General features: G+C 38.7%; 2 protein-coding genes across 8 annotated transcripts in view; one reads left to right on the top strand and one right to left on the bottom strand.

Annotated features, from left to right (window-relative positions):
* WASHC4 (WASH complex subunit 4) overlaps positions 1-4,699 on the top strand; it is a 39,282-nt gene extending 34,583 nt beyond the window's left edge. For 4 of the 5 annotated variants that reach the window (XM_059846223.1, XM_059846227.1, XM_059846226.1 and 1 more), the window contains 3 exons: positions 125-224; positions 1,651-1,726; positions 3,341-4,699. In XM_059846223.1, coding sequence (XP_059702206.1) covers positions 125-224; positions 1,651-1,718 — 168 coding nt within the window. In that variant the 3' untranslated portion in view covers positions 1,719-1,726; positions 3,341-4,699. Of the gene's footprint in view, positions 1-124; positions 225-1,650; positions 1,727-2,462 lie in introns of all 5 variants that reach the window. The other variant, XM_059846224.1, reaches the window with a different exon arrangement.
* A 481-nt stretch (positions 4,700-5,180) lies between these two features.
* Positions 5,181-20,391, bottom strand: part of APPL2 (adaptor protein, phosphotyrosine interacting with PH domain and leucine zipper 2) — a 34,142-nt gene continuing 18,931 nt past the window's right edge. Inside the window, exons 6-21 of one of the 3 annotated variants that reach the window (XM_059846230.1) lie at positions 19,044-19,085; positions 18,869-18,927; positions 17,765-17,911; positions 15,531-15,613; positions 12,345-12,503; positions 11,158-11,346; positions 10,796-10,838; positions 10,656-10,712; positions 10,453-10,541; positions 9,853-10,005; positions 9,677-9,729; positions 8,740-8,914; positions 8,046-8,082; positions 7,796-7,936; positions 7,058-7,105; positions 5,181-6,252 (exon numbers count right to left, since the gene is read on the bottom strand). In XM_059846230.1, coding sequence (XP_059702213.1) covers positions 6,124-6,252; positions 7,058-7,105; positions 7,796-7,936; positions 8,046-8,082; positions 8,740-8,914; positions 9,677-9,729; positions 9,853-10,005; positions 10,453-10,541; positions 10,656-10,712; positions 10,796-10,838; positions 11,158-11,346; positions 12,345-12,503; positions 15,531-15,613; positions 17,765-17,911; positions 18,869-18,927; positions 19,044-19,085 — 1,604 coding nt within the window. In that variant the 3' untranslated portion in view covers positions 5,181-6,123. Of the gene's footprint in view, positions 6,253-7,057; positions 7,106-7,795; positions 7,937-8,045; positions 8,083-8,739; positions 8,915-9,676; positions 9,730-9,852; positions 10,006-10,452; positions 10,542-10,655; positions 10,713-10,795; positions 10,839-11,157; positions 11,347-12,344; positions 12,504-15,530; positions 15,614-17,764; positions 17,912-18,868; positions 18,928-19,043; positions 19,101-20,391 lie in introns of all 3 variants that reach the window. The other 2 variants (XM_059846229.1, XM_059846231.1) reach the window with 2 other exon arrangements.

Genomic DNA, 20,391 nt, shown 5'->3' on the forward strand with positions numbered 1-20,391 from the left:
TTTTCAAGAGCATTTAAGTGATTTAGATACTGAAATCTAGGAGCCTAAGATGCTCATGAAAAATCCCATTGATATTTGTCTACATATTTGTGGCACACTGATGCTCCTCTTTCTTTTCCCTTAGGAATTTGAACTCCTATATTTCTCACTGAGTAGTGCAAGAATTTTTTTCAGAGCAGATAAAACTGCAGCAGAAGAAAGTCAGGAAAAGAAAGAAAAAGAAGGTGAGTGAATCCTATATGTATACCATTTTGGCTAATGAGATTGTGTGCCTTAATAAAGGTTTTTTTTATAGCTGCTTTCTTGCTCATAGGTTGATTGAGTATTCCAGAGAGAGGTTTATGTGGTCATGGGTGATTTAGACTCAGCAAGAACAGCTCAAGAAGTCCTTCTTTGGAATAGGTGAATTTCAAGCTGGGCTTCTGAGGTGTGGGGAAAAAAAAAGGCAACACCACAGAAGACCCAACCGACAAAGAAAGCCTGGGACAGGGAGAATTGCATACTTACAGTAATATTAAATTCAGTAACTTCAGCATCATACTTACCTCTTCAGTTACCAGTGTTTACAATGACAGCCTTAGGTGGTGTTAAATAAAGTGGTTTTCACCTGTTGTAAGTTGAAGTGGCTTTCAACTTACATAGCAGATGATGCAGTTACTGTGGATACTCAGATGTTTGATATGCTTGTTCTCCCATTGAATTCTATATTCAAAGGGTAAGATCTTAATTTGTGGTGTAGTGTCTTGACTAGGTAACACTGGTATTTTGCATTTCTATTCCTGGTTGTTTATTCTCCCTCATGAATTCTGAAAGATTCTCTTGGGGAAAATTCTTTCCAAAGAAATGAGAATGCTCCGAAGGATTAAGATACAGAAATGCAGTTCGGTCACAAGTTACTTTGAAACTCAGGGAACAGTAGTATATTAAAAACTGAATTGGTAAATAATTCTCCACTGTACTTCTGACAAAGGCACAAGTGCCCTGTGAGATTACAGTCACTGGAGAAAAAGATTAGTTTTCTTCTGCACTAGAAAAACAGTTTGTAAAGAAAAATTCTTCTAGCATTAATTTATATTTGATCATATTCAGTGAAGTTGCTCAGATAAATATTCAGTGCAAGAAAAAAACCCAAACAAATTCAAAGAACTCCAAGCATTGCGGGAAGAATAGACATGCTGCTCTGGAGTTTGTAGGAGACCATTCTGGAGAACATCAGCTAATTATATTTTAGGTTAAATATTCTCTGTTGTGGTACCTGTTCAGTTCCCCAGGCAATGTGTTTTACAGGGAGAAAAGCTGGAAATGCATACCAGAGTGGAAAGTTTTGAACACGGTAATAATATCTATGCCCTCAACAATGATCTTTGGACTTGGACTCTGAAAAATGTGTGAGCATTGTATATGTAATTTTTAGACAAGTACTGCTGATTGAAGAACCTTTCACCCCAAGTATAAGTTTATTCATAGGGCCTTGTGCTACAAGGTCAGGTTGCATATGCTGAGAAATACTGCATGAGGTGTTCCTGTGACATCAGCATCATATATATATATATATATATATATATATATATATATATGCTAGAATTTGAGGGGTTTTGTTTCAAATAGTGTTAAACATGAACCATGCTTTTTTTTTTTTTATCTTTGTAGAAGAATCTGGTAAAGCAAGCAATGGAGAGCTTTCCAACTCTACGCCTGCAGAGCCTGTTGTGAAATGACATGGCTGGTATGGGTGATGATTACTTACTCAAATAACTCATGTCCTTGTCTTCATCAGTAACACTGTGTAGGGGTTAAAGTTCTAGATTTTACTTACTTGCTCTGTTAAATCCAAGAGAAAATGTACAGTAGCATACTAGCATCCACTGGGGCTAGGTCTGTGTTTGTCTGTATTTCCTGTAGAAACTCCTATTTTTCAGGAGTTTGCATTATTTACAGCACTTTCTTTAGCTTGAAAATAATTTAATAAAATGTTGACCTTGGAGGTAGTTATTTTAAAGTACAGATGTGCAAATAAAAAAAATCCATATTAATTTCTAGATGCATTCTTGCATCTCTATCATAGCATTTTAAAAAACCCAGACTCATAGGCTGTTGGTCCAAGGTCTGAACTGGCATCTCTTCAACCAGAAAAAAAAAACCTGAATCCAGATATTGGCTGTGCTGTTGTCCAAAAAATAATTGAGACATGTAATTGTGCAGTGCTGTTGCATTTTATGCACAGATTACACTGTGGGTGTAACAGTGTATGTTGTGAATGTATGTTTAATCTGTTACACAAAATGGAAGTGCTTATTCCTGTTTGATTCCAAACTCTTTTATTGTTACTATAAACAGTATTTGTACTGTGGGAACTTGGGATCCCATCAAACATTTATTTCCCCCTGTTTTTGCCCCCTTGTCAAAGAATGGGAAAACAAGAAAAGTGGATGTAACAAATTACTTCTCATTTCATACTGAAGGTCTGATTGGCATCCACAGAAGTAAGGAAATCCAGAGCCAAGACCGAACCACAATCAGCTCTTTCTTTCATGACCAGACACTGTGATGAGTGTCTGTAACTATTACATGACCTTACAGTTCATCAACATGTTGTGCCTAATTGCAAGTTTCAGCCTCAATTCTGTATTTCCTAGGCTTTGTAGGTCTGTTGAACCGTGTGTTGTTCATATAGTCTTACATGCCTGATTATTACCAATAATTGCACTGCAGGCTCAGAAGCTGCTGAACACTGTGAGAACTTTTATTTAGTATCTGTTCGTGCCTGCAAATAGAGGTTCTAGATTGTGCAATTACTCGGATTGCTAACTTAAGTAGCTACACTTAACTTAAAACACCACCTTTATTAAAATATACAGTGTGCTTTAATCGCCCAGAACATTGTGCTTTAATCTCCCAGAACATTAACACCCTTCTAGTTCTTACCAACCAGAATAAACTACTCCAGTCCGTCCAGCTCAGACAACTACCCTTGATGGGGGTTTTTTTGGCACTCTTAAACTGTATTTTTAGACCAAACTTTAATGTTTGTTTTAATGGTTCAGATTGTTCCACCCACTCTTGGGTCATTGGTTCAAACAATTCCTGACATTCTTCTGATTCACCCTTTCCTGCCAGTCATTCCAACATTCAGACAGCAAGGCGGAACGTTTTGTCGCAACTGGAAAGACCAGACTGATACAAACGTTCCATTTGCTGGTTCTGAGAACATGACACACAAGCTTTATGGACGGTTACAATCAGCTGGGCTCATTAAAGTTTTTACTCTTAGTTCATTATAACTGCCCTAAAGAATGCTGCATTACTTGATTTATATTTTTGCTTTTTTACTTTGATACAGGGTTTTTTTTAAAATTTGTGTACACTTTTTTTGACCAAACTGCGCCCGCACTGAACGCTCGGTAGCATTGCTGAGATCAGCATTCTTGCTGCTGCTTCCCATCCTGCTGTAGTTGCTGTGCACATCCTTCCACAATCCCATCTCTACTGAAGTCACCTAAGTTCGTGGAGTGGTCAAGTGCTGCATTTCCTTCTTCCACAGCAGTGGCAGAATCACCCACAGATGGTGTCCCTTTCCCCAGGATGGCCTTGCTAGGGAGCTGACACAGCCCACACTCTAGTCTGTACTTGTATTTTCCCTTCTCCATTTTCTTTTGGAAAGACATTATCTTGCTAAGGTAAGACTTTGCAGTTGAACATAACGTGAACTGAACACTGCCTTCATGTATAGTGGTTAACAAATTCATGTGGCTCTGGTGATGGAAATTCTAGAGGAAAGACACAGCCTATTTTTATAGATGTCTGTTTAATCCAGGAGAACTGAATGTATACTCTATGTGGCAAAAATGTACACATACACAAACTTGTACAGTGATAATAGAGCTAATACAGGACTGTAGTTTGTATTTCCTTCTTCCTCTTTGTCATGTAGCAGCATAGACATGCAGAAAGATTTTTTTCTCATCTGAAATCCAAGGTGGGTCCTGGGTTTGGATGTCACGTGACTGAGTTCCATTAAGTCCTTTTTTTCTCCCCACAAGGATATGTAGGAGGGGCAAAATTCATGCTGTGGTGCTACTCTTTCTTTTGCTTTTGGCCTCCTGTTCCAATTACAGGAACCAAATGGACCCTAACATGGAGCTAAAAAAAAAAAAAATCCCCTAAACTAAACCAAACATGCTCACCCAGAAATTCCCAGGGGTGATAGAAATGATGATGAATTTTCTGCAGGGACATAAAACATGTCTAGGGTTTTTTCCTTTAGGGCAGGGTTGGAACAGGCTAAAGGCCAGGCTCTCACCCCAGCAGATGGCAGCTGTCACCACTGCCCTCAAGTGTTCAGCCTTGTGCCAAGGCTGCTAGATGTGCAGCGGCTGCTCTCAGGGGTTGTGGACACCTAGGTCCCTGTCAGCCCTGCCACCAAGGGTTTGCAAGGCCCCAGCAGCTGCAAACTCCTGGTGCTGGAGGGCACATTCTGCAGGTCCTAATGCAGCCTGGAACCAGAAAAACATTTGAGTTGCATCAGAAGTCCATCAACAGCTGTTTTCAGCTTCTCAGGTACAAAGGACCAAATGTAATACTTAATGTTTCCTAACTCATTGTACAAAAGGGTATTTTGTTACTCCAGTCTCTTTGGTTTGTGAGTAGAGAACATTATGTATGTAAAACTCTGTTAATAAATGCAGTTTTGAAAACCTCATTCCCAGTGTTTTCAGTAACTCCAGTTCAGTAGGTGTTAATTTTTTTAACAAGACAGCTTCAGTTTTTATTTTGGAAGAAGTTTTTGTGTCAGTTACTAACAGTTTTCTTCCACAGTACTTTTAAACATTCAATAACCAGTTCAGTTAGAGTTATTCCATTTCAAACACTTCCAATCTGGGATCTTTCAGATACTGATGCGCAGATTCTGCTTATGGAAAATCTAGTTTCTTGGTGACTGAGAAGAGTTAAATTAAGTTTGAGGAATTTCAGCCATTTTTTCTAGGTACCTTATCTTGATTAATATAAACTATACTACAGATTACACCCCTCCCCCCACTAACAGCTCTTTATTTTGTCTATTTTGTTTGTTCTTCAAAAGTGATGTTGCTGATGTTTTCAGGATGGAAAAAATGTAAACTTATTAGCCAAATCTCTCTAGTGTCTAATCTCTGGAATGTACTATGAGACTTGTCAATACCTTGTAGACTTGTAATCTAACATTTTATTGCTCAGTTTCTTAAAACCAAAGGTTTCTGATAGACTCAGCTGTTGCATGTCACCACAGTGATAAAAATACAAAGAATTCTTACTATAAAAGTACTTATTTGTCCTACTATTACCATCTCTGGCAAGAAACCTGACCATAGAAAAGCTGCACACAGCTAACATGCCACATTTGTTGCCTACTTCTGAGGTTTGCATGTCAGTGGTATTTAGAATATTAAATCAAGGAGGTACAATTTGTCCATTAATTACAGAATTAATGAGAGTGCAGTCCCCTAGAAAGTAAGAGTAGGCACTTAAATTTGTTTTGTAAGCTTTTTCTAGATACAATATAAAAATAGATTATATTAATAGGAAAAGTTTAGTGTTTAACAAATTGTTTTGTAAATAGGCTAACACAAAAGGTAAGTCTTGTTACACATAAACTAGACTAAAAATAACTTCATTTGAAATAAAGTAGATAGTGCATTTTTAACCTTCATTCAGATGCACATAATCATGCAAACTATGAAAATGGTAGGAAATTTGAGGCCTGATATTTGTCAGAGGAGCTGGCAGCTCACACGAATTCCAATGGAATGAGATGCTGCTGGCCCTGTAAATGTAAGAAATGCCATTAACCCTCAGTTGCTGACAGCTGTGCTCTCCTGCCCACCAGCAGCACTGTCCTCCTGCTCAGGACTGTCAGCTCCCTAGACAAAGTTCTACCCTACACATTCACAAATGCTAAATGCCTTGAGTCCTGCTGTGCTTCTACTGTAAATCCAGAGGGACTCCGCTGCAGAGACACCACTGCTCTCCATCAGGAAAGGGCAGCTGGCCTCAGGTGTGCGCAGGTGACTGAAAACCAGAGAGTCTTGCAAAAAGACTCCCTGCTTTTCTACTCCCACACAGGCTGCAGGAAGTGACAGGAGCTGCTTATGCTTCTGATTCCTCCCCTCCTTCAAGCATGGTTCCATCCTCTTCTGACAAGTCATTCAGAAGCATGAACTTCCCATCATTTGTTAATGGCACAGACTTCATTAGCTGAGCTAATGCTTCTGGATCCTGAAGAAAAAGAATAGAGGTCAGCAAGCTGCAGCACCCTTTGAGGAACACACATTTCCCAGTACTTCTTGCTAAGCTTTTGCAACTTTGGCTTTTTTTAACAATCTTTAGAATAAAGATTTGAAACATAAGTAATACATTTTGGGTAAGTAAAGACTCAAGCACAGCTTGAGTATTTAATAAGAAAAAAAAGTAATTCATTTTGAGCCTTTATTTTGCTGTTCTTTAATTACTGAAAAGCAAGGAGAAAAGTAACTGTCTTACGAATTTATTATACATGTGCTTAGTGGTTGTGACTAAAAGCTCATTTCCCAACTGGTTCTGAAACGTTAGCAGCAAAAATATATAGCAAATAATAATGTCACATCTATATAGATAAAATATATATACAAGGGACAGGGTAATTCTGCCATTCATTTTAAGTGGAAAAACACTGATTTTCATGCCTAGGTGAGGAAAGAATATAAGTTTCTAAAAGTGAAACAGCAGTGTGTGTGATTTACACAATATCCCAAAGAGTGTGTCTGGTTTTTTGAAAACTTTGCTCACAGCTTTCTTTCAGACACGAAGATTTGGATTTGTGTAATTTTGAATTTGGATTGGGGTGGCACATTTTCTCTCAAATCACATTACTGAGAAATCAATTTATTTTTGCTGTGTTAAATAATGCCTGCAAAAGTTTGTCCTTAGGAGGAGTAGCAGTTAATTTTTCTTACGCACACCAGAGGTACCTGGACAGTGCAGGTGAAAACCAGAACATGATGTACATAATGTATCATATTTGTGGGGAATGAAACAAACTTACCTTCTGTGCATCAATAATTTCTTTTCCCAAGCTAATGGCATAGCAAATCTACAAAAAAGAAATACATGTAAAGTTCCATTCAGTTCTGGTTTGGCTTTTTGTTCCTTGACTAAGGTAAACCACACAACTGTCAGTGCAGACATAGTCTTAAAACCAGGCCTAAAAGCAGAGGTGTAATACCAACTTGCTATGCTAACAACTGCTGGTAAAGAAAACTGTCTTGGGTTCAGCTTCAAAGCTCACAGGGGCTGGTAAATCTTTGTACTCAGCTTGGTTAGTTTTAGTTACCAGACTTTATTTCCACACTTGGGGGAGTGTGTGTAAGTGTTTGTAGGGACAAAAGTTCTCCATCCCACTCCTTATTTCTGTGAAAGCAAGCAGCAAACAGTCAATGGTGTAAGCACATACAGCTGCCTTGTCTGTGAAAGCTTCACAGCTGTACACGTCTCAACACAGCTGACATTACTTTTGATAGTGCTGCTGCTGGACAGCATTTTCCCATCTCTCTTAATGCTGGGATTAGCAATCCCATCCTTTCCTCCTTATACATGCTGCTGCATTATCTGTTCATTTGGTCCCTTTTAGACATAAGCCAGTAAAGGCTTGCATGTTAATGCATGTTTTCTTGGCCAGAAATTGAGCTGCTCTTGTTTCTATAGCGTTGTTTCCCAGATGCGTAAGTCAAGAAGCCACAGACCTATTTTCTAAATAAAGAATTTTATTAAATGTTATACAAACCTTTTCCCCTTCTGTGTTGCTCTCAAAAACATATGCACTCATGGATTCTTCTCCCAGAGTCTCACTGAGATGGATCACAAAGCCAATCAGTCTCCTGTTCTCCTGATGGGCAGCAAACTGTGTCACAGTGGTGAGTTCAAACTGGAACAGTAAAATAAATAATTTATTTGTTTTAACCAGTTCAAGTTAGCAGGTTAGCTCAGGTTCATGTAGCTAACTAGTCACTACTGTGCTAGCAAAAGTTACTTACGCTTGTTCGTGTAACTTGGGTTTGAGGATCTATTAACCTGCAATTACATGTAGGGAAAAAAAAGAAGAAAATTATTTTAGAGTGATTCCTGGTAATTTCAAGGGCCTTTATAATAGAAAAGCAGTAACTCCGGCAGTTTTACAGATGAGGAAACATATGCACAGAATCAGATGCTTTAGCTTTGATTGGCAAGGTTCAAATCTTGACTCTCAGCTGCCTGACAGGTACAGGTCAGAGCACCTTTCTGAGTTACTGGGAAAGGATCCTGAGTGCCTGAACACAAAATGCAGAGGAACATAAACACCCCACCTAAAGGGAATGTCTGACATCAGCAAATTCTACAGTGACACTACTGTCAAAGGACATTGTTAGGAAAGAGATTTTGCATCAAAACAATCATTGTTTTGCATTTTTTTTTGTATCTTTTGTATTTTTTGTATCTTTTTGTATCTTACAGCCCCACTATAAGATTGTCCCTTAGATTTTGATAGGACATTCTTACAACTTGGTCTGGAGGATCATTTCTAGGTACCACAGAATAAGAAAAGAGGTATTTCTTTCTAGATAAAGTGACTCTTGGGATCTTGCTTCCTCAAAGGTTGTGTGTCTTAGGAAAATAAAACCAACAAATCATAATAAATCACAAATTATATGAAGAGAACAAAACATTGACAAGTTAAGGCTCTTACAGTACCTCAGGTTCTTGCTGGTGACCATGAGGTGGGATTCAGTCATGCGGAAGATGTTGTGAATGGCCCGAGCAGCCAGAACTTGTCTCATGGCTTCATAAATCACCTCACATGTCTCATCGGACTGAACAGCCATGGACCCTAAAAACCGAACTACGAACATCTGCTGCAGCAGAGAATCTGCAAGAGAAAAGCCACAACTTCCTTCACTGTGCTATTTCAATCTTCTAGTAGTTCAAAGTATCAATGGAATTATTTTATTCACTTTGGAAATTCAGCAGTAAGCCTGTGGTTGTTGGCTGTCATGAGTGGTGGCTTTCTGCCATGAGTCACACAGTGCCCTAACCCAGTTTCAAACTGTTTGAACAGGCAGCAGTGTGGAGATGGGGAAGGAAGTTACTGCAGTTGCCTGAAAGCTTTAAAAGTGTAACTGGTCCTTTTGCTTCATTTGATCAGCTAGTAAAATTCCCTTGCCTATTTTGCTATTGGGTGCACATAAACTGATGAATTTATGACTGGGAATAAGCCTTGTACATTCTTCCCTTTCTTCTATGTCTTTCTTATCTTCCGTGCAGCTGGGTTCAGTGAGGTTTTCACCAAATCCTTCCTTGCTCCTTGACTGTCACTAGAAGATTTAATGACAACTAAGCAGCCATTATGCAACAAAGCTATCACTTGATCAGGCTCCCTTTATGGCTGGTGGTGAGCAAGGGGAAAGCAAGAGCAGTAGGTAATACTTTGGTTCTGAGAGCAGTTTTCTGACAGGGCCGTGGGTTCCAGGCACAGGGGAAGAGGAGAACAGCCAGGGCCAAGCCCTACATGAGCTAGTACAGGAAGGTCACTTTACTGTGGATCTGTTACTTCTGTTATACAGTGTCAGGTGCTTTTCTTAAGAGACACTGGGTAGTGTTCAGATTTTATCTGGATGAAAGAAGCACTGACCTTCCTCCTCATCTTTGCTTCTGTCTTCAGATTCCCCAAATGGGTTTGCACGCCTGTGAAATAAGAATTAAAACTTGAATTACAGATTCTGATCATCACCACTAACAGATGCTGCAATACTTCATTTCGCCTGAAATCACACTGTTACAGTGATGGATCACTGTCTCTGGCCACACCTGCCACCTCTGTTCTGGTCCAGAAATTCCATAGCAGGCAGTACGATATCAAATTGAATTGGTGTTCCAGGAGCAATGAGTTGTGTGGAGTCTTGAATGCCAGCTGATCCACTGGGAACTATTTTGTCATTTTCCATATTCTTTACAGTCTGGCTGAAGTGCAAATGTAAAAAAAAAAAATCATGTTTCTATCCATCAGTGACATCCTACCTTTGCTCTGGAAGACAGACAAGATTATTCAAAAATCCAAAGCAAGACTGAACCACTATGCAGACACGTATGGTATTCTTCTATTTACCTGTTACTGAGGACTCGAATAAATAATTAATCTTTTTTTAAATCTAGCATTACTTAGGACAAAAATAAACATTGGTATATTAAACCAGAATACAGATCAACTCTGAGCATGGGCTGACATTCGGCCATAGGTGGCCATTTGTCTCCCTGCCCTGTCCATATTCACAGCTGTCCATGACCAGTGGAGACCTGCACTTGTGTCTACACTTCTCAATGACAACCCCAACATCTTATTAAGACTCCTCAGCCCCAGGCTCAATACAACTGCACATGGTCCCTTCTCCATGAAAGGGAGAACGTTACCTGGGGAGCTGAACTTCGTGTTTTTTCCCCAAGCTGGTAATGGGAGTCACTGCTTGCAGGGCTGTCTGATTTAATTTGATTGCAGCTGCCTATGAAAACAAGACAGAACAGCTCTTTTAGACATGCAGCTTACCTTACCATGTTGAAGAATAACGGGAGAGCAAGCTGAAGGAACGGACTGAAAGAACAAAACAAGATCCCACCTCTGGATTGTCAGTGAGATAGATCTGTCTGGAGATGTTGTTGATGGCACATATCCACTGGGGAAGGAAGGGAAAAATGAAATTGAAGTCTTCAAGCCCACTTGTATGCAAGAATAATAACATTAAGAAAATATTTTTACCTCTTCGTATTCTTTCTTGCTTTCTGCTTGAAGGGTTATACCCCTAAAATATAAACACAGTGTATAAGTACTAACAGTGGACACCAGAACTGTTTGACTGCAGTGCTTACAGTAATATCACCAAGCTTTACATCTATTAACTACCAAAGGAACAAGAATCATGAATAAGCTACAGCTAAAAGACACCACATGTTCCATTCAGGCACTTTGTGGGGGAGGATTGGAAGGAATATGCTTTTAATTTGGAAACACCCTTCTGGAAACCCAGAAAAGCTTACTACTACACCAAGCAAGTTTTACAGGAAAGAGCATCTGAAGGGGTAGGTGTGACTGGCTGTCCTCAAACAAAACCTGTCTCATACGCTTTGCCTGTAGGAGTAGTGATCTGAAAGCAGTATCTTCTGTCTTCACAGTCCACAGCCATAACAGAGCAGTTATCCAGGTCCTGAATCAATCCTCCAGCTACTGCTCCCCTTGGCTGACACATCAAGTTGCCACCTTGAGTGAAGAAATAGACTCTTTCCCAAGTTGTAGTCACCAGACCTGTTTTACTGATGAGAAGATGCAGTGATAAAGACTCATTACTGTTTAGCAGTAACAGGTATGAAACTGCAAACATATCCTGATGCTAATCAGAACTTCATTTCACCCTGGCATTTTTTTTAATGGTCTCTTTCAAGAAGAAAAAGCAGCACCTGTTCCTAGCAGAAACTAATCCATAATGAAAGCTGAAAAATTAAAACAATTCCAAACATCCAAGTTAAAAATTTTATCTTCTAGCTAAGGAATTAAAGAGTACTGAGTAACTGACATGAAATACTATGAGCAGTTTCAGCATAAAGAATCATAATATAAAAAAGTATCTACTGCAGTACTATCTCAGAGTCCATCTCTTGCATAGTCCTATTATAGTGTAATCCAGCTTCTGGAATACTAAGAGAAATTACTAGATGTACACTCACAAAGAAAAAAAATTACTAGATAAACAAAATAATAAACTAATATTTAATCAATCACATAAACAGGGTTATTATATGCCACCAGTATACCTAACTTCTGTTGAAGTTTATGGAAAATTTTATATGTAAAATCTGCAGAGGTAATTCTACATATGATACACATTCAAAGTTACAAACTTGCATTGTCCACACAGCTTTTATTTATAAAGTAAAAGAGGTCATTTGTGAAAACACATGTTAACGACAAAATATAGCTGCTTTTGTAAACACCATGTCTCTAAGATCTGGGAACAATCTGAACCCAGTCTCATAAGCTTCTAATTTTTAGCCACTTGAATGCAGGAATTTTTTCCTGTAGGTACATTCAATCAGAAGCAAAACTCTGTTTTCAGAAAAATAGTCTCAAATGCATCTAATTTGGTTAAAGCTTCAAAAATACATTTCCAAAGATGACAGAGGTACTCAAAAGATGAAAAGTAGAGCTACCAAACTGATTTAGGACCCTCAAACATCAATACCTGAGGAGTCCTTATGACCCTCCCGCAAAAAATGTAGCTACTAAATAAATCAGCAGATAACAATCTTCTTACTTTCTAAGATTAAGGTAGCCAGCCTTCTGGATGAGGTTTCTATTGATGGCAGGTGAAATTACATCAGAATCTGGGGTGTAAACAGATTCATTAACTGCAATTAAGTCCTGCTGGGATATTCTCATTTTTTCAGCTTCGGCATCCAGCTCTCCTTGTATGCTGGAAAAAAAAAACCACAACAACACAAAAAGAAACCCAAGCCCTCATTAGCCATTTATACCAGGAAACAGGTAACATCTGTAAGCCAAAATGAACACAAATACCATCTGAGATTACCTTGGAGGGTAGTGCAAAAATGAAATTTATTTTTCGAATAGACTTTATAGGAAATACTGTTTTGTGATACTGAAATGATCACATGAGAAATGTTGAGACGTACTGAGAAAAAAGAGTTACGTTTATTTTTTGAGAGACAGCTTCTAAAAGTAATGCTTCTATGAAATTACACTGCTGAACACATACAGACACTGCCCTACTATAACGGCATAGTTCAAAGCAGGCTGTACTAGAGAATCTCTTGGCTTTCTCAGAACTGTCTTATAGGAGTGTGCCCTCTGTTGATGGAGTGACAAAACTATCCTTTGTCTCCTTAAAAAGGAAAGAATCCAGAAGTTTCTCTCTTTGATTAGGTGAAAAGGCATCTCATAGGCTTAGGGGACTTCACCTCAAACCTAAGGGTAGCTAACTGGACAGAAGCCAGAAAGTCCTGCTTGGACAATTTACTAGAAAAAGAAGAGAGCAAAGAAACTAATTGCTTTTGTAAGGTGTTTTACCAAGAGCAAGAACCTCTTGCACTTGGCTTGGTTTTTCCCTGTTTGTTATTTTACCTTTTATTAAACCTTTTTGTTTCCAACACTGCAATGGAAGCCATCCTGCTAATTTTATGCCTCCAAAAGTAGCTGAGCTATCTTAAGTGAGTAACAGATTTCCAAGAACTTATGAGACCTGGCTCAAAGAGGCAACTATTACTTGGCTCAAAGAAGCAACTATTACTCTGTCTAATGCCTCCAAGGCTGTAACACACAGGAATTCCTGCCTTGACACTACCTATTAACTGGTAATGGATTTTCATGAATTCAGAACAATACAGTAACAAAACCTATAGCTCAAGTCTCACTTTAGCTTTAATTCTTTATTTATAATACTGTGTTCTGCTTTGGTATGATGCAGAAAACATCAGATCTGAATTAAATTAGACCATATTTTGCAAGCTAATGCCTTTTCACTCCATCACTGAATGTCAGAATAAGATTTAAATTCCATTTTTAAATACAATGGAACTATGCTGTCAGTTTTTACCTCAGTGTTATTTCAATCAATCTTTTGATCTGTCATTTTTGTTGCACCACAAAATGCTTTGGACAAAACATCCCTGACACCCTCATGGTTTCTGAGGCTATATTCTTCTAAGATGTGCTTCTCCCATCTCCAAGGCGGAAAGAAAAGTGCTGACAATTCTGAAGTTATATGCATTTGTGGCAATCAGGCCAAGTGGTCACTGAGAATGTGTTGGTGTTAGTGTAGATATCTCCTGTGTTTTTACACCATTAGCAATATTCACTGGATAAATGAAAATCCTTTTAAGTACCAATGAAATTCTGTAGCTGCACAATGGGTCACATCAGTTTGTTGTTCCAAAAGAACAAATATGACAAGTGAAAAGCTTTTAGCTTGACTAGCAAGCAGATCTGACTCACTGAGGCCTTGTGATCCCCAACACTAAGGAAGGAGAGGAGTGGGCAGCAGAGTTTTCCGTGGCTGTGCAAACTGAAGTCATGAAACCCTGTCCTGTGTCAGTAATTCCGTGCTGCACACTGCCACTCAGAATTTTACAAGCTTCTCTTTTGGTTTTTCCACAGACATCACACTCTTTTACTAGTTACATTTGAGTTGTACTTTCAAGTACTGTGTACTGTGTGATGGACTTTAAATACAAAAACCAGACTCCGCGAAATTACCTGAGCAGCCTATTTTTGTTTCCATTTACTACTGTACACTGTACGGAACTCAAATTCATCTGACTGTGGAAAACAAGGGCATATTCTATGGTTAGGATCCAAGGGTAGGATCTTCCCTGTGCCTGTAAGACACAAGATGCTCTAGACTTTTTAAACAAAAGTCACAATTTCAGTGGCATTTAAAATCTGTCCTCCACTCTGAACAAATGCTGTGTAGACTGTGTAGAAGGATTTATTTCACAAGTGAGTGTGAAAAGATATATAATTATAAAAGTACAAAAAGTAAAGAATCATTTAGTGAAATAATCTACTGTACAGAGCACTTGTTTGTAGCATGGTTCTCAAATTAACAAGTATGCATTATTTAAAGTGCCACCAGAGTGAGAATAAGTCATGATTTGGCTACGGCTTGGTATGAAAGGAATGAAGGATTAAAGACAAGGACTCAGTTGGGACTATATTATCTTTATGGTCCATTCCAACCCCTCAACACTTTATCATTCTATGAATAATATTCTCTCTATTATGATTACATTTCAAGTGTAAAGTTTACATTTACAGGGACTTAATTATAAACAAACTCTTCACTACAAGTAGAAGATGTGGAGGGAAGTGTAAGAAAAATAATCACAAAATTAGGAGTACAAAAGCAGTTTACTGAAATTTAAAACTTAGTCAAAGTAGGTTGAACTCACTGGACTAATACAGCCTACACTGGATGCAATGAATATGTTCCCTAGGGTGAGAAGCTTTGTTTGCCTTGTGTAGCTACACCATCAAACACTTTAGGCCCTGAATTTGAAAGGTTAATGGGTTATTGTTGCTGTATTATTACAGAACACCCAGTAAATAGAAATACCTATAATTCAGAGAGCACCTGAAGTCTATTATGCTAATACTGTTAACCTGTTTCTAGCCCAAATTCCATTCTTTTCTGTTCATGAAGAGACACAGGGTTTTAAGAAAGCATGTGAACACTTTACAGTATATAGTTTCTGACTATACTGTAAAAATAATCTCTTCAGTGTACAGACAACATTTTCTTTTCCATGTACAAACACTTCCTTTCTACCTGTTACTTCAAAAAATATGCCCAACAATGCCATGTAAGCATGAAAGGAATCTCATTAGAAAGAAGAAGAGGCACTCTCTCGTACGTGCTGAAGGTTAGAGCGCTACAGCTCGGACTCCAATAGAATGACAAAAGCAAACAAAAGCACTAGGTTACCTCTGAACCATGTCTGAAACAGATGACAAAAAGCTGTCCATCCTTTTGGAAAACATCTCTGCTCCTTTCTTAAAGAAGTTGATCTGAAAAATACCAAAAGGGCACTGAAGGTTCTCTTGGCTTTGGCAGACAAGTAGCAGATTGTGGGAGTGTTAACAGTGCTTCCATTATGACTGAACTTTTGGCAGGCGATCAAACACACGGGCAAAAGAAGCTGTGTTGCCTTTCTTGCAACTTCCCTTCTTTGCAATCCTTTCACACACAGATAAGCTGCTGGCTGCTGACAGGTATATTTCCAAAGAACTTGCTAAATGACTCAAATAAGGGACAGGTAGCTTCTCCCACACTAGCACTGGGCAGGGCCGGGGCTTGTGGTGTTAGGAACTGCTGTGTGAAACGCCACCCTAACAAAGGGAATGGGACACAAATCATCCATTAGATTTAACAGTCCAACCTGTACTACCAACTCCATGATGAATATTTTCAAAGTGCTGTAGCAAAGTCAGTCAGGAAAGTGTAGCTGTGCTTGCAGAGATCTCCAGGGCAATTGGTTGTATCAACTACTGTTTTACCATGGGTTTTGTTCCACTGAAGGAGTTAAAAAAAAAGCTACTAGGGCCAAAGTGCACATTATGTGGCAGAAGATTAATTCTCTTAGCTGGTATGGCTCAGCAGGCACACAATAAAGCAAAACACTTGGTGTAGACTTGACCTTGCATTATCTGCTGCAGGGCACAGTCATCATTAGAACCTACTGGCAACTGCATGAAACATGAATACAGATAGAATGTGTGTGCAATTAATTAAGATAAACACATAAAAATCAGTGATCTACTCTGGGAAGAGATGTAAAAGCAGATTCTTGGATGTTAAGCAATTTATTAGCTATTTCATCCCCTTTTACTTGTGATTTCACTCTCTTTCTCTAACCTTGGGACCTAGGATTCCCAAGATTCAGATTTCTGCAACCATGTTATAGACCACAGCCTCCCTTTACAAAGAAGAGAAAGAATGGCCTCCTAAAGAATGATTCACCTATTCTATTTCTGAAGCCTGCTTCAAGAGGAAAGAGCTCTAAATTCCACTGATGATAGATGCTGATGCCAGTTTTCAGTCAAATGAACCCTCTATTAGCCACTGCTTCTCCCAAAATATTCATTTGACCTACTCATTTGTTGGAAATGTATAACTGGAGACACATGTTTGAGTAATTAATTAAGAAAATACATATTTGTACTGAAAGGCAGTTCACAATATTTAAGCATCAACTGGCTTCTGGTTATTCAGTCATTCCCATGACAACCTGAGACTTCCCTGTATGAAGCACTGAGATAAAGCAGTTTTGCCAGATGAAGTTTAACAGGGGAAAGAAAGTTCTGTTTGGTTTCCAGTAAAGGAAATCAATGTAGTTCTTTCACTTAGGATAATTACAGCAGAGAAGCAGTCTGAACTCCCGTGGTGGGGAAAGTGACTTAATCCTCATTTACTACCTATTTTAAATGAGGCACATGGGCTGCAAAAGACAGGATGATGTAGATGATGATGAGCCACACTACAATCTCAAACAGAGCACCACATCAATTTTTCCTCTTTTCATAGCCCAGTTCTCATTTTCCAAACACTTTCTTTCATCAGAATCAAAGACCCTTAAAAGAGGTGACAGTGAGAATCAAGTGCTGTGATAATACTGGTTTGTTGATCCCCCTGATATTCTGGAGGGTCAGACTGTCAGACTTGAGAAATGCTCTATCAAATTCCTGTTACAATAAAAATTAGAAAAAGGATTTTCCAGCCTTATGCTCAATCCTCTCTATTGTTCTGTCCTTCCAGCTCTCCAGAGCATGCTCTGTTCCTCATCATGCACACTCCTCATTAGTATGCTGAACATTATGTGTCAGGAAGGGAACTGCTACATAGGAGAGTTTGTGCAGACTGAGTAAACAGTGGAAGTAAATGCTACTGCACTTAGCTCAGCTGTGAAAAAACTAACCCTAGGCTGATTTTGTATAGAAGTGTATTGGATTTTCTTTTCATTAGTGTCTTTCCTGAATATCTAAACATTCAACTATCTGCCACAAACAGAATCTGTTGTTAGAATCTAGGCAAGCTGAATGCAAATTGTTCCCCCACTACCCTCACTGTAATTTGTCAGGTCTCAAAATAAATCAAGAACTACAATGTTTTACCTTTCCCAGGAACATGTCTAAGTGATACAGACACTTTACTGTCAATACCTGTCCTCGTGTATATCCTAGCATAGGTTCCATCATAGCCACTCTCTTCCTGTACTGCAGAGCATTCAGGGCACAGTAATATTGCAAGGATGAAAGGTGCTGCTTTCTTCTTGCATTTGCCACTTCTTTTGCCACTTCTGCCTTAAGCTGAACAAAAAACGATAAAGAGGTTGATGAAATGTTACTGTGTACACGGATGTATTTACTGATCAAGTTATTTTTAAGTTATTGTCTTTACAGAACTTCTCCAGGTTATGAAGGAAAGCAAAAATGAAGGAAAGCAAATCAAAAACCCAAAGCAAGTACTTCAAGCCCTTATCTGTCATGAAACTAAAGTATTTGGGGAGCCTCTGTGACTACAAACTATGTAATGACCACCACTAAAAATCTGGATTAGACCTCTGTGGAAGAAATTTATTTGCAGCTGAGATCACAAAACAAGTCTGCAAGTGCAGAATTCAGAGGTGAGTAATTCACAGTATGCTACATCATTGAGCTCTGTAAGGCATTTCCTTTCAAGAACCATCCTGTAGAACAGATTCACTCTCAGGACAGGGCCAGCCATATGCTTTTTGACAAAGGGATGTATTTTAGAATAGAAGTCCAGTAGGCAAAGGAGGAGGAATGTAGAACAATTCCACCAAGAGAGTTATGTGCACTGTTAAATGGAATGACAGGCCATACAGAGTAATTGAACAGGAAGGTACGTGCAAAGAAATGCAATGCTTTAGGAACAGCAGACACAAGGCTTCATGGCAGTTCACAATGAACTGTGCTCAGTGATACTGCATCACCACCTCAGCTGTACAACTCTAGGCCTATACAAAGCTATTTATAGTCACTTGGATTGCCTCTATCTGAAAAGCTCCCATGGATCTGAAGGGCTCTAGTTGAGCACAATATTTCATCACTTGCCTAACTTGGAGAAAACAGGTGTAAGTGCTGAGTTGATGTTTAAAAGCTTTGTGTCTGCTTGGAGACAAAATCACAAGTATTCTTGAACTACTGTGAATGTAAGCAACGAACTCTCCAAAGTTCACAATGAACAAGGATGCAGACAGAATGGCTGAAAAAAACATTCTTTTTCCCTTTCACATTTGTTACCTTTTCATTTTCTTTCCTTTTCGGTAACCTGCTATATTTTGCCATGGACACGTCATGTTCTGTAGACAAGGAATATTATTTTTTTTTAGAAATGCAATGTGTATGTGCACAGATTCAACACGTCTTCTTTGCTCTAGCAGCTGCATATGAATAGAAACAAAACAGGGACACATACCATTGCTAGCAAGGCCAAAGAGATCCTTCAATGTGCTTACTTCTGGAAAAGAGAAATCAAATATTCAAAGTAAAACCAGCTGTGGACACTGTTCAATTGAGACCATTTATGGCATATTAACTGCCCAAGTCACTCCAGCCCTTCCCCAGCAGAGATGTATACATTGTGCCTGTCCTGAAAATGCTAAACCAGATCAGCTGCTAGAGAAATTAATAATTAAGGGTGGAGTGAGTTTATTTTATTGAGCAAGTTGTCACTCCAAGAAAGATGCCTTATCTGCCAGTGTCATTTCTCCAAAGAAGCACCACTTCAGTATGTTTATTCTGACAAAAAGCCCACCACTATCATGCAAGATCAGCAGTTCTGAACAACTTGACAGTGCTTATGTGATACTGAGAAATTTAAGACCCATGGATGTATGAACTAAAGCCTTTTTCCTGTACAAGAATCTCCCTCAGTGTGGAACGTTTCTGCTAAGCTGCTCTGTGAAAATAAATCTGTATCCAACACACCTGACTGCTGGGTATGATGCCTGCATTATAAACACTGGCCATGAGATTCTGATACAGGTAGAGAGAAGACAGACTGAACAGGCAATGTAACTTCACAAGTGTTGGGCACAAGCTACTCTTAGTATCCCCACCAACATATGGCAAAAACTCTCTCAAAAAGCTACAAAGAAAGCACATTTACAAGAACAGACATTATGCAACTGTGAAAATACCAAGGGGAAACTGCAGGATGTCATCACGGTCTCTGATTATTTTTAACATCCTACTCATTAATCAGTTTCACTCCACGTTTTTTTCCCCCAGAATGCTTCATTATGATTCAGATTAAGAAAAGACAGAAGATTTTTCCACTTGTAACTAACTTGTATTTAGAGGTTTCTACAATATTCAATGTATAGATGTAACAGGATGAAAAGTAAAAACAGTAACACAGTTATTCTTCCTTGCTTTCTGGTTTAATCCCTCTATGAAATTCCAGTGTGGCCAGGTTTCTACTAAAAATGTTGTTCTACAGACTGCATCAGAAAAAGTGGAGAGAATTAAAAAAAAAAAAAATTGACATCCAAAGAAGTTGAAGAAACTTTTGGTTTTTGTCATGCAGCAGCTGAAGCTGTGGTTGCAGGCTTCATATGCGTTTTAGTATCTTTTTTAATGAACAAGAGGGAAGAATCCATAAATATGGAAAAAGAATTACTATCTCTGAGACCACATGAAAGAGGTGAGGAAGTGTTTATCCCATCAACATCTTACCATCCAAATTCTGCTTTATATTTGACAGTATATGATGAACAACATATTGTTAACATAGACACCTGGATGTCCTCACAATTTCCAAT

This window comes from Haemorhous mexicanus, chromosome 5 (genome assembly GCF_027477595.1).
Source record: "Haemorhous mexicanus isolate bHaeMex1 chromosome 5, bHaeMex1.pri, whole genome shotgun sequence".
NCBI classification, from domain to species: Eukaryota; Metazoa; Chordata; class Aves; order Passeriformes; family Fringillidae; genus Haemorhous; species Haemorhous mexicanus.